This window comes from Psammomys obesus, unplaced genomic scaffold, assembly GCF_907164565.1.
Source record: "Psammomys obesus unplaced genomic scaffold, mPsaObe1.curated_primary_1811, whole genome shotgun sequence".
NCBI lineage: Eukaryota > Metazoa > Chordata > Mammalia > Rodentia > Muridae > Psammomys > Psammomys obesus.
The window spans coordinates 1,409,827-1,424,230 of NW_026592890.1; the positions used below are offsets into that span (position 1 = coordinate 1,409,827).

Here is a 14,404-nt window from a genome sequence, read left to right on the forward strand (position 1 = left end):
CTTTCTTTCTTTCTTTCTTTCTTTCTTTCTTTCTTTCTTTCTTTCTTACAGGATGAAGAGTTTTGGCACAATTAAAATTTGACTTTACAAATACAGCCTTACAAGATATGTGGTCTGAAGACAATTATTAAGGGTAAAAACACTGCTAAAAAAATGATTGGTTATGATAGACTGTTTTGAGGGTATTTTCTTTTAAATACTGTCCTGACAAATTTGAGTTGTGCTGGTCTGGAGATTTAGTGGCTAATAATCATAACGCTGGGTAGCATTTTATGAGTACTGGTCCTGCCAAGGCTGTATGTTATGTATCATGTCATTTAACCCCTCACAGATTTATGGTAAATCAGCACTTCCATTAACCCTTATAGACGAGGAAACAAAAGTATAGGAGAAGCAGAACCAATAATGAAACCACTTGGTTTGGCTGATATTTGTAAAAGAGATGTTGTGAGTCAGGAGGGCCATCAGGCTTAGAAAGGCTCTGAAATAGAAATGTTCAAAACATCTTTGGATTTGTTGTTCATTTAAAAAAGCACCAAACAAATATGGAGGACCGTGTTTAAGCAATACAACATGGCACTTGATGAATAACGAAGTCTCTTTTTTGTCTCATACTAACTCCCATTGTACCCCTCTTAATACGTAAGTTCTCTCTAGTGTTCCTAGCAAATATGATACACACATACATTAAAACACATTTATATTGGAGCAGTTTTCTCTAGTTTCTTTTTAATGGTCTATAGAGGTTCATGGTATAAAATAATACCTTCTATAGAGCTTACATATACTGTCTCTCCTGGTCATATGGCAACTACTGGAGAGACATCAAACAGCCCAGGGAAGTCACCTAGCTTGGTGTTTGCCGAGGATTACACGTGGCCTGAGACCCAAGACCAAGTCTATCACTGCTAACATTGTAATAGCTCCGAAATACACCCATATCCCTGCACTTTGGCACAGCAACCACAACTTTCTGGAAGAGGTGGAAGAGGTAAGAGTACTACCCATCCAGAACATTATCGAGTCAGGCAGCAAATTTACATGAACCTTAGGAGCATACAAAAAGCCAAGGGGCTGTAGCTTAGCCCTGTGCCTAGGGCTTGACATATTCACGTCCTTTTCTCTGCGGATGAGGTGAGACCCTGAGTGTGAATGCATGTTTAGAGCTTACAGCAGGGCCGTTTTCTTCCTTGCGGAGAGTTCCAGAGGGGAAGAGAAGTAGCTTCTAGATCAGTGGTTCTCAACCACCGTTTAATACAGTTCCTCATGCTGTGGTGACCCCCAACCATATAATTAAGTCCCTAACTGTAATTTGCTACTGTTATGAATCATAGTGTAAATGTCTTATATGCAGGGTATCTTGTATGTAAGACCCAAAGGGGTCATAGCCTACAGGTTGAGAACCATTGCTTCAACAGAAAGCAGAAGATTCTAGACGGAGCATCCAAACACCTCTGAGAAAGGCTAACAATTTCCCAGTGGTGGGATAATAATCATCCGAGGTGAGGCGATCAGGACACTGAATTGATGAACACAGTGACTTCGGGGGCCTGGATGCCCAGGAGGGTGTGTTTTAATGACAATTCAGCTTTTGCTGAATGACCATCAGGTGTTCATTCTGCTCTTTGCCTGGTGCCAGGGCATCTCTAACAAACCTCACAGACGTTGTCCCCAGGCTTTCAGACTATGAAATACATGGCACTGTGCACACCACCGTGGATGAAACCAGCACATGTCCCTTCATGCATCCTGTAACCATGCAGTGGACACATGATGAACAAAAACTTTGTACTCACTGACCACATCTGTTATTTCTTCTTTACTCTCTAGAAATTACATATGTAATTGAAATATTTATTAAAAAGGAGGTCCTGTCATTTGTAAGCACACGGGGAAATCTTTAGGCCATTGTGCTAACTTTCATAGAAAGAAAAATGGCCATCATGAAAACTAACATTGATTTACTCCCACTGGTTAGAAGAAATTGTTGGGGTTCATAAAGCAGATTAGCCGGTATTTCTAAGGATGGCAAAATAGCCATTTTCTTTCTTTTTGATGAAAAGGGATGAGTCAAATTAAGAAAAGCAGCAATGATTAGACTATGGCTACAGACATGCTAGGGAAGCCACTGCTTGCGGAATCTAGCCTGACTTTTCCATCCTTACTTTTCATCAGAATGTCGAGGCAGAGTTTTGTCTGTAAAAGATCTTGGGAGAAACTCCCAAAGATAAGCAAGATTCTTATTGACAGCTTAGTGAATCAAGAGTCCATTTAAAAAAAAAAAAAAGCAATCCAGCACTTTAAGTTTGAAGGACCTCCACATCTCCATATTCGGCATCACATCTGATCTCAGTCAACAACTGTTTCCATCCCCCTAAAGTATCAAAATGACCCTGAGCTGAGTCACGAATTTATCCTTGACTCTGAGGGACAGGACACTTGGCAGAACCCTGCTCAGGGTCTCTGGATTTGATTCCATCTCTCAGATTGCAAGAACATTTTCTCTTTCTTGCTTCTAAAGATGAGAACACTTTGAAAGTCTTTCTCCCACTTCTGGACACCAGGGTTTGGTCTTTAAAGGAGCTGAAGTGGTAAGAAAGCTTAAAGAATCTTCTGGAAGAAAAGAGTATGCAGGAGAAGGACCAGAGGGTTAGAGGAATGCTGCCAGCCTTGGAAAGAATCACCCCAGTTGTTACACTGCCGTCTTCTTTGATTCTTATCTATTGGCCCACCCCCATCTTTCCTTTTTGCTCGCCACAGTCCCCCAGACCTTCTGGAATCAAAGTTCTTGGGAAAGGTACCACACCCTCAGGATGGTCAAAGCCCAGTGCTGGACATCACAGGGCTAAGGGGGAGCAATTTCAAGAGGTCCTATTCTGAGCTGCATAACAGCGCTTGCTTGTGTATGGAGCTAGGCGAGGCACTGCTGAAAGCCTCATCATCTCTGGGGCACTGTGGTGAGGTGGTGGTCCCTGATCCCATCATGCTCGCCTTAATTGCAGCTGTTGCCTTGGTTCTGTGCCAGCTGCTTGGAACAACTGTGGCTTTGCAGATGGACTGTAGAGGCTGGATACAAGGTATTATGTCAACATTTCAGTAGATTGGGGTCTTGTGAGGACAGAGAGAATTCCTCTGACTTCCTTTTTTTATGTAGAAAAGAAAACTTTTCCAGGGCTGTTGTCTTTCCTAGAATTCCCTCTTTAAAAACATCTTTTGGGAATATAATTGGATATTAGTAATGCTTTCTGGTTTACTTAAAAAAAAAAAGCAAAATGCAATTTGGAGATGGGTGTTGTCTCTGATAAGATTAATTGGAAATGACTAGTGTAAAAATAGAATTTGTGATGCATGATTAAGCATCCTGATGTGTGTGTGTGTGTGTCTGTGTGTGTGTGTGTGTGTGTGTGTGTGTATGTGTGTGTGCGTGCTGTTACATACAGATGTGGTTATGAAATAGTTCAAATCGGGGCCCGCTGACTGTCCTCACTGGACTTTTAGGAATGTGTTCACTGAGACAGCCAATTTTTATTTCATTTGATTTGGCTCATTGCACTGGCTGTGAATCAGAAATATTCATTTTAATATCTGGGTGGAAATTTATTTACAAACACACTGCTGCAGTTCTTCTCTCAGAAGGTTTAAAGTTTTTGTTTCATTTCCCCCAAATTTTGCTTTCTAGTTTTTCTTTCTGTCCTTACTTTGTATTAGAATATGTTGAAGAGATTTTCTAGAATTAAAAAAAAAATCTGTCCCAATCAACAGACAAATGTATTATCTTTCATGTGGTTTGCATTTCATGTTTGGTGAGAACAGTGCTGGGGATCAATCTGGAGCTGATTATGAAATGCTTTTCAAAGATGCAGTGATTTGTTAAACTGTTATATTTCTACTACAAGTACAATTTAATATTTAAGTGTTATCAGTTAGTTCTGAGTTTTTTTCTTCTTTAGCCAGTCATGGCATGATTCTTTAAAAACAAAGACTCACGAAGGAGACAGATATATATCTTAATGGATGTTCTACCATCTATCAGCCAACAGACTTGAATAAGTTAGTCAGATCTTTGGGGTTTCAGGTTCTGACAGTGGACCCGGATAAGCCAGCTCACTGTTTATGGTATCGAGACAAGACAAGGAGTCGAGCTCCCTGAGTGCATTCTCTAGCTTAGGAGAAGTGTGTGACACAAGGTGACTGGCCACTGTGAGCAATCATGGCAGGATCAGTTCACAGTCTCCAGCATGGATTCCTTTCTCTGCTTTCTCACACAGATACCTATGGCAACTCCAAGTTCACTTTTCAAATCCATAGCGAGATAATATCCACAACAAAAATTTACTGCTTGAACCATCTAAAGTATGTAGTTCCATGGAATTAGGTCCATTTACGTTGCATGAGCAGAATTTTTTCGTTTCTCAGTTTGAAACTGTGACTTTTAAGCTATCACTCCCTCACCTCCCCATGGCCTTGGTAGCTTCTACACTGCCACCACTGTGTACCTCCGTGACTGCAACTATTTTCGGCAGTTCATGTACCAGAGTCATTTTTATCCTTTTGTGTCTGGCTTATCTCACTAGCATTGTGTCTTCCGGGTTCACTCATGTGTTGTAGATACTGTTATGCCATTCTTTTTAAAGGCGAAATGGCAATTCTGTTGTATTTGTACGCCACCTTTTGTTTGTTTACATCAGCAGGCTCTGAGTTGTCTCTGCTCTTTGGCTGTTACGAGCAATGTTGATTTGAGTGTGGACATGCACGCATCTATCTGAACGCCTGCTTCAGTCATAGACATATAGGAATTTTTGGTGATGGAGACTGAGCCTAGGACATTGTCCTAGTTTCATCTCTGTTGCTATGATAAAACACTGACCAGAAGCAAGAGAGGGCAGGAAAGGATTTATTTTGTCTAATCGGTTACAATGCTGACAGAAGTTCTGGCAGGGTCTCAAGCAGGGATTCGAAGCAGAAACTGTGGAGGAGTGCTGCTTGCTGACTTGCTTAGAGGCCCAGGCTCAGCCAGCTTTCTCAGGACTCTTCGCCCGATGCTGCCCACAGTCCTGTGTCAGTTAACCATCCAGACAACCGCCTACCTCTGCACCCACAGGCCAGTCTGATCTGGGTAATTTCTCAACCTTCCCTCCCTCCACTCGGTGAGTATGTCTCTGAAAGAGGAATTGCTGAGTATCTCACCCCAGTTTGATTTCAACTTGACTTTAGTACTTCATTTACAACTATCTGCTGGACAGTTGGATGGTGTCTTACTGAACTCCCTCTTGACATGTTTAGAATTATTCTACACATGCTCTTCCCATCCTCCTTCCGAATCAAATCCTCTTCCTGATTAACAGTGAGCACAGCCTTCAGGACATCCTGAAGCAGGAGCCTTTCACTTCCTCCTCCTCTTCTAGCCCCAGCTATTTGGTAATCTGCTTAAGCCTTGCTTATCTTCTTTAGCTTCATGAACTTTACTACTTAAAGGCAATTTGTGCCTATTTTGATACATAATTATGAATACTTCTAATCCTTCATTTTTTATGTCAGTCATTCCTACATTCCCTCTTTCAATTAAAAATCTTCTGAACTCTCCCATCTTATTAAATCCCTTGGCAGTCTTCCGTTTCTTCTGTTGGTGGTCCCAATACCACTATCTGAATCTGTTTTTCAGTTTTGTCTGGCTTTCTCTCATAGCATTTTCCCCCCTTTGGTACTAGGGATTGACGTGTGTGACACTAGCAAGATGACACTTCACTTACTGGGTAGGGGTAAACTCAGGAATTCCCCATTTTCTTCAGGGTATAAGGAGGGTAATACCCAAGACCCTCTGTAAATAGTAGCATCATCCAGAGACATGGCCTGTGACTTTCATCCTTTGATGCAAGTCTTTGTTTTTAAACTCCAGTGTCCAATATTAGCTTGATATATCTTGCATATTTTCAAATTAAGGGCAATGACATCAGGTTGGCTATGTTAATGCCCTGTTTTACTTTCCTATGCATAAGCATCCTTGGTCTCAGAACCCTGTTTGGTCAGATAGTTGCTGAGAATCCTACTATGATTGCCAGAAGAGCTTGTTGGACAAGTTGAACCTTGGTTCAAGGTTGCAGGGATGGATGAGTTCAGTCTCTAACGTGAGGGAAGATTTTGGTTCCAAACCCAGCAAATACGTTTTGCTGAGTGACTTTGAGCAGCCTTAAAACCTTTATCACAATCCTGCAAGTGTGAAATCTGGATTGATAGAATCCCTTTTTCATAAAGTTGATGGAGGATTAAATCAAGCAATCCATGCATTATATAGCACCGGGCACGTCATATTCAGAAGGTTGGTTATCATGGGGAGAGTGATCAGAGGAGCTTGTGAAAGGTCTCCAGGCAGGAAGTGAGATGAACGAGCAAGCAGAGCATGCTCTTTCCAAGATGCTGCTACTCCAGCCTGCCTGGTGCCCATTTTGTACAGCAGAGCTTTGAAAATCTGTCCATGGCTTCTATGATCTTTTCAAAACAATCTCAAAGTATGACTTCTCATGTTCATGTCTTCCATACCTTACCTTATGGTCCCTCTCAGTCACGATGGTTTGGCTCTACGTTTATTAAAGTTGACAAGGACGTGAAAGCTTTATGTATTCAGTAGACGCACTTTGGGTGGGGAATTCTGATTCTATCTCAAGCCAGAAATGTGCAGTTTGACTCTGTTTGTGAAGCTGGGCAACAGCAGCGATCACCGCAGGTAAATGTCGGGCTTCAGAGTGCTTGTGTTACACGCGCAGGATGCTTGGAAGGCCTGATGTGTTAAGCACACTTTTCAGTTGTGACATTTGACATGTGTCAGGTTTATCAGGATATAACTCTGTCATGTCACAGGCTATCTACAAAACCCCCTACTAAGAGTCAAATGTCAGTTTTTTCTTGCTTCAATGTCTGCAAGGTCTAAATGTAAATCTAATGTAAATTCTCATAGGATTTAAAGCTGTGTTTTACATCCTACAGATACTTATTGAGATTTAAAGAAATAAATCCAGGTTTCATTTCTTGTTTGTCATTTTAAATGATTTAGGTTCAACTCCTGAATGTTTCAAATTCTGATGAGCTCTTGTTAAGTTTATGAAAAAAATTTGCTAAGGGTCTCTAATAAAGAGAAGGTGAACATATCTGAGTTCATAGGTTTTACCTAAGCAATTGGATCAGTGAGATATATGACTCAACAGTTAAGATCACTGGCTGCTGTCTTAGAGGACCCAGGTTCAATTCCCAGCACCCACATGGCAGCTCACAACTGTCTGTAACTCCAGTTCTAGGGGATCTGTCACTCTCACCCAGACATACATGCAGGCAAAAAACCAATGCACATAAAATAAGAATAAATAAATCATGTTAGGGGCTGGAGAGATGGCTCAGTGGTTAAGAGCACCGACTACTCTTCCAGAGGACCTTGGTTCAATTCCCAGCACCCTATGGTGGCTTCCAAACATCCATAATTCCAGTTCTAGGAGATATGACTCCTTCTTCTGGCTTCCACAGGGACCAGACATGTGTGTGATATACATACATGTAGGCAAGATACTCATACACATAAACAAATTAAAACTTTTTTGTTGTTGTTTCTCGAGAGAGACAGGGTTTCTCTGTGTAGCCTTGGCTGTCCTGGACTCGCCTTGTAGATCAGGCTGGTTTCTAGCTCACAGAGATCTACCTGCTTCTGCCTCCTGAGTGTTTGGATTACAGGCATGATTAAACAATTTTAAAATGAGAGATTAAAATCATGTGAAATAAATGACAATGATATGCAACTAGTGAGCCAAGAAGGTAGCTCAGTGAGGAGAAGCTTTTGCTGCTTAAGCCTAAAGACCTGAGTTCAATCCCCACAGGCCACAAAAATTCAGATGAGGTGTCAGGTGTAGAAAAGCCCAGCACTCCTATGGTGAGATACAAGGCAGGGACAAAATAATTACCCAGAAGTTCATGGACCAGCTGGCCTAGAGGGCACACAGTGGAGAGATTCTGTCTCAACAAGGAGGAAGGAAAGAATTAAATCTTGAAAGCTGTCTTTTGACCTCCACATGGTCTCCGCCCCCCAGTGTGTGTGTGTGTGTGTGTGTGTGTGTGTGTGTGTGTACAAACTAATAACAAAAAAGAAAAAAAAATTTAAAAGTGTTGTTGGGCTTCTCCAGTGAGGCTTTTCGGCAAGATTGACTACGATTTGCTTTTATTTGATGTGTGTGTGTTAAACACCTAAGGTTTCATTTACCCTTGGGCGTTCACTTTGATTTACATGACTTAAAGCGTTCTGAGTGAGCTGAGCGCTCTGTGTTAACACGTGTTAGGTGCTGCTTGCTTATTTTGCTCAGAGTTCTGGTGGTAGTTTGAGTGATGCCTGCTCGAGGTCCAGGTATTTGCGCCCTTGGTCGCTAGCTGATGACACTCTGTGGAGGTGTTGCCATCTTGCTGGAGAAGCCTTGCTCTGCTTCCGGCTTGCTTTCTTTCCTTCATGCTTGTAGGCAAAGAGATGCTTTTTTAGCGTCTTTCTCCGGCTGTCAGCTGCCATGTTTCCACCACCTTTATGACTCTCTCTCTCTTTCCTCCCTCCTCCTCTGGTATTGTAAGTCAAAACAAACTCTTTCTTTTATAAGTTGCTTTTGATCATGGCATTTTATTACAGCAACAGAAAAGTGACCGACACAGTGGTGATTTCCGTGTTAGAGCCCCGCCTGACTCCTCCTGGGACTTGAGCTGCACAGATGGGTTGGTGGAGGGACAGCCAGAGCCTCAGTATCCTGGCTCACTGAGCTCTGCTCTGTGCCTGAGGATGTGGTGGGCATGGTGGAATGATGGGCCCGGTGTGGACCACTGCTGCCAAGCCTGAGCCCACGTGTGGGTTCAGACAAGCAATGAAAAAGCCAGTTTGGTGAGTGTGATGACAGGACACAAAGTAAGCTTGGCTTAGGGGGCGGAGTTGCAGAGGAGCCGGCTCCTTGAATGGTACACTTGAAATGTGAGTAGCAGCCACAAGCCAAACCCCTGCGATGCCCTACCCATGCGCATGCAGGAGACCCTGTTAGAGGCAGACAGTCACAGTAAAAGGACACAAGATAGAAAGACGTGGAAAGAAGAAGGATTTGGTCGGAGGGGGAAAAGGATGAGAGAGGTCAATGTGAGTTCGAGGATGAGGCACATTGATCAGTGAACATCATATATGGATGAAAAGGGTCCAGGGATAAATAAAATTTTAATATAAATGATGTTGTGAGTAATGGAGTAAAAGACCAGAGAAGGAAGAAATTCCAGATTTACCTGTGTCTTACTCACATGCGCACACACGCAGAGACACTGACGCACGCACGCACGCACGCACGCACGCGTACACAATTAACCCACAGCACGCTGACTCCCACACATGTTTGCATTTACTTTAAGTACCTGGCTTTGCTTTGAAAAAGAATCAGAATCGTTGGCTTGACCTCTCTGTTGGTGTCTGTGTGTGTGAGACCTCGCAGTGCGGGTTATGGCGGGAGGGTCCCGTGAAGAAAGTCACGCACAGGGATTCTGTGTGTGTGGCTTCAGGGTGGGTAGCTGAGAGGAGAGAGGATACGGATCTCGGAGATTGGCAGGTGGCAGTCCAAGGCAGGGCCTGCCACCTGGAGTCTGGATCAGAAGGAGAAAGTGAGTCAGAGCCAGGCTCCAGCATAACTTTCCCCTGCCCTCCCCCAGCGGTCTGCTTGCCCCAGCCCGGCCCCCTCTTCAGAATAGTGCTGAAAACTGGAGGCTGCGCCTTCAAACTACGAGCTGGTGGGGACACTTGAGATTCAAACCACAGCAGTCAGCTCGACTGGTAATGCCAGTTCCGAAAGGTCTGTGAGTCAGTTCTGGGTAGATGGATGTCGGGTGCGCAGACAGGGACAAAACCCCAAGAAGGAGATTTGATCAGAGCTAGCTGCCAAAATGTCCTGAGGGGAAAGACGACAAAGGGAAAAGTCCACAGGATGAGATTTCTCTCCAGATACTGCTTGTTTTAATTAGGTCTGTGTTTATCTTCCTTTTAAGTGCCTGGGTATGGATCGTCGTTTATTTTCATAACAAACAAATCTGGGCTTTCTAAGTGGTAATAATAAGAAGAAAACAGCCACCATGGGAGAGAATAAATGAGAGAAGGAAAAAGTCAAGAGAAAGGAATCCTAATGAAGAGGAAGGAAATGTCCTTGTGTGATAGGGGCCCAGTGTTTGTCAGAAACTAGGTTTGCCTGGCAGCTCTGGCTTGTAGGTGTTGTCTTCCTGTCCCTATGTGTCTGCTATTGAAGCTATATATTCCTCCAAAGGATTCTTACATACTTTTTCGCACGTGATGATGAGGGCACCCCAGGTCTTGTAGAGCCTGGGTAATTGCTTGGCCACTGAGTGGTATCCCCAGGCCTTGCTTTTCATTCTGGGTGAGAAAGAAAATGGTTTTCAGTTTCCCAACCCTCCGCTTGACTGTTATATCTTAGGTGTATCCTTTTGTAATTTTTCTTGTCTTTGTAGTAAAATTACAAGGCCATGGCTTCTTGTCTTTGTAGTAAAATTACTGTATGTTTCACTCATTTAAATGAGTTGGTTTTTAAAAATTAAATCTACTTTAGTAAAATTCTCTCATAAATTATTTTTACAAGATCAAATAGGGCTTATAAAAGGCCTTTACAGAGGCATTTACAGAGTTATCAAGGGAAAACAGCTTCGTTCCTTTTACCTCATGTCGGTTGAAGACTTAAAAACAGCCATCGCTGGTGTTTGGTCAGGAAGGGTTTGCCTTGACTGAAGATAGCAAACATTTACTTATCGGAATCGTTTTTCAATCAGGTCATCGATTAAGTATTCCGGCTTCTTTGAATGTTGTCATAAAAGTCCCGCATTGTGCCTCTGCTCTCATTCTTGCTAAAGGATGGCGTCATTTACACAGATACCGTGCACTTGGTGTCAGAGGGAAATGTTAGCTCAAGAATTTCACCTGGTTTCATGAAGATAGACATCTACAGTGGAGAGCCAATCCAAGTAGGAAAGGCAGCCAGTTGGTTTCTGACCCATTTCACTCCTCCCTTCTTCTTCTGGCTTTCAGAATACCTGACTATTGGAGACAAAGTGAGTCAGCATAATGTTTGGTTTAAGTAGTTAGTAAATATTTTTTTTAACCGAAGCTTAATATGTACTTTTTTTTTTTTTTTTGAGCTAAAATATATTGATGTGTTCTGTGTAAACATCAGAGGGCCTAAAACACTAAAAATTTCCTTAGGGTAACAGGATATTGAAGCATTTGCTTAGAGTTTGCTAACTCTAAGCCCATATCAACTTTGTTTCTCATTCTATGCCTTCCTTAATTTCTCCCTATTCACAAAGACAATTAAAAGGTAACCATTGTGCTTGGGCACAGTGGTACATGCCTTTACTCTAGGCAAGTCTTTGAGATCTCTGTGAGTTCAAGGCCAGGTTAGGCTACATAACCTGTATAGATACTCTGTAAAGAAAGAAAGGAAGGAAGAAAGAAAGAAAGGAAGGAAGGAAGGAAGGAAGGAAGGAAGGAAGGAAGGAAGAGAACCCAGCAGTGTGCCTGGATTTCTGAGGTAGTGTGTGGACTCTGGCCACTCTCCAGCTCAGTGCTGGTTACTGTCTTTACAGTCTCTCATGCAATAGAAGAACGAGGATGTTTGATCTGAGGCCTTTTCACATGTGGGTTTTTCAAAATACATCTAAAAGCATTGTCTTGCCTTTTTCTTCAAATTCCCACCCCATCCTGTTCTAGTTGGGGCTGTTTCTTATGCTGCAAAGGAGCAAAGAACCAGTCTTCAAACATTCCACTACCTTGCATCTTGCCCTTAGTGAACAGGGGTGAGAGGCCTGTATAAGGAATCCAAATTAGTATGTGAAATATATTTTTGCTTTGTTTTGAGAATGGAAAACGTAGCATTCCCTGGCCCTCGTCCTTAGTCCAAATTCAAGTCTTTCCCCTGTGAAGAGTTTGGCATTACGTAGACTTCGTACAGGAGCAGCCAGTGAGAGGAAACAAACTATAAAGCCATGGCTTGTGTTGAGCCACTCAGGAGAGCCAAGGGGAGCTAAGGCCAGAGTGGACATTTCTGAGGCATACAGTTGGGTGAAAAGGACATTGAGTAAAGTAGGAGTTAGTGTGGATGTGGGCTTGCACGTGCCCAAGGCCAACGAGAAGTGCTTGATGGAGAGCATCAACAGACAAGAAAGGAAAGAAAGGGCATTCATACCTAGATGACGCGGCCAGTCTGGAGCACTGTCACGTACACTGACTCATTTTTGAAGTCATACAACAATGGCGCAACAATTATAAAATTCCTGCATGCGTGTCATTATTTTTTCCAGTTTAGACAGGAGGACAACGAGCCTGAGGGAAGGGCCAGCAGCTTGCTCTGCAACGTTTAGCTGTCAGGCTAGCTTCCACCCAGCCTTTGCTGACATGAATCTAGGTTTCCTGCAATTCATCTGAATATCTAATTAATTAAAGAGTCCTCATTTTCTCCTCAAATTTCTAGAAAGTTTGATTTATAACAGTTCTGACATTTTTTTCCATGAGTATCCTGAGAAATCCCATAAAACTCAGACCAAACCAAACCATAAAACAAAACAAAGCTTACGGACATAACACCTGACTTTTGACTATGTCCTCATGACATCCTCCTGTAGAGTGGGGAGGCTAGCTGGTGACAGATGCTTGCCTGACACGTGGGGCGCCCTGGGCCTCCATCTCCTGCACCGCAGACAAACCCCTCATTATGTTGTCCAACAAAGTCATGTAAGGGGAGAGGGTTTACCCAAAGAACTCCTAAAGCAGCCATGTGAGGAGAGCGTAAGGATAACAGAGGTTTTGTCTGCATGGGGAAGATGGAGAAGGAGGAGAGATTGGGTTGGCAGTTGAGCGTGGCCAGGCCCTGGCTGCTAAACACACCTTCAGCAGACCCCCACACAGATCCGACACCTTGGGGTTCCCGAAATGATACTAATCTGATTCCCTTGCTTTCTTTAGGACATAATGACTACATGTGCCCAGCTACAAACCAATGCACCATTGACAAGAACAGGAGGAAGAGCTGCCAGGCCTGCCGGCTGCGCAAGTGCTATGAAGTGGGCATGATGAAAGGCGGTGAGTGCGCATGCGTGGGCGGCCGCTGCAGTAACCCCAGGCCTGGCTTTCCCCTGCACGTCGACTGGAGGATTAGTAAACCTCTCTCTCCTCTTGTCTACTCTTGGTTTCATGATGCACAGTATTTCCTTTTCAGTTAGAAGCAATTAGAGCCAAGAATTCTAACATAGCACTTTGTGCTTCATGTCTTTGAGGTAAACATTGCGGTTTAAATCAAAGGCGCGCGGGTGGTGCTGGGTGAAAGAGGACTGCCCCGTGACTCACGCTGGCTACGCGTTGCAGTTCCTGTTGATACAGCGAATGCTAGAAAGCGGGCTCAGGTGATGACGCTTCCTCAACTGAGGCTCCCCCGGGGGAGGGCCAAACAGCTGCCATGTCTCCTTCCGCTGTTCCACGTTACTTAGGAAATCTGAATTTCAGTCAAAGGGCACTGCAGAAGCCCCAGCTGCACCCCCCGTGGCCTCTGCGTCTGGTGTGGTGCTGGGGGCGGTTGTCGGGCGCTGCCCTCCCACAAATCCCGGGGGCTCAGGAGTCGCCACTTTGCTTTTTTTGGTGGGTGCCATGTGTGGGTGCACACGGCACACTCTCCCGGCGCCTCCCGTCTTCAGTCTCTCGGCTTTCTTGCATGGGAACCCGGAGTAGAATTTCTTTGGGGATTGTAAGTAATCCTAGATGTGGTTATCTGAGTGGCTCCCTTGAGTTCTTGGGTTGGAAATCTTACTTATGAGCCTCGTATACAGAGCGGCCTTCGCTGTAGTGACAGACAGGTTCTGCGCCATGGAAGTGGAATCCGAGATGCACTCAGATGGCTCCACAGTGACACTGAGGGGAAAAGAAGCCCGAGGGAAAACTTCTAGAAGCAGATGAAGCTGGAGATGAGCTCTAGGTGTAACAGGACCGGGCAGGTACAGGTGTGGAACCCGGAGACAACCTCGATTGTTTCCAGTTACCATCCACGTTTGTCCCCTCCCTCCCCAACACAGGGTCTCTCGCTGGCCTGGAAGTGCTTTCAGTAGGCTGCGCTAGCTGAGGAGTAAAGCCCCGTCTCTGCCTGTCTCCATCTCACCATCACTGGATGCACCATTAATACGTACTTTGTCTCATTGCTGTGACAAACGCCCTGACAAAAGCAACTTCAGGGAGAAAGGGTTGAGTTTTGTATTGCCGTTGGAGGGTAGATTCTATCACGACAGGGGAGTCATGGCATCGGAAGCTGGAGGTGTCTGACCAGCCACGGGCAGGAGGCGGGGAGCGGTGAGTGCTCAGCAGTCAGCCCAT

General features: G+C 44.1%; 1 protein-coding gene and 1 non-coding gene across 6 annotated transcripts in view; one reads left to right on the forward strand and one right to left on the reverse strand.

The window, feature by feature from the left end:
- Esr1 (estrogen receptor 1) overlaps window positions 1-14,404 on the forward strand; it is a 364,727-nt gene that overhangs the window by 161,391 nt on the left and 188,932 nt on the right. For all 5 annotated transcript variants that reach the window (XM_055616067.1, XM_055616066.1, XM_055616068.1 and 2 more), the window contains one exon: window positions 13,010-13,126. In XM_055616067.1, coding sequence (XP_055472042.1) covers window positions 13,010-13,126 — 117 coding nt within the window. The remainder of the gene's footprint in view (window positions 1-13,009; window positions 13,127-14,404) is intronic.
- LOC129683493 (small nucleolar RNA SNORD88) lies at window positions 2,758-2,848 on the reverse strand. The gene has a single exon (XR_008721169.1). It is a non-coding gene; the product is annotated as a small nucleolar RNA SNORD88 (small nucleolar RNA).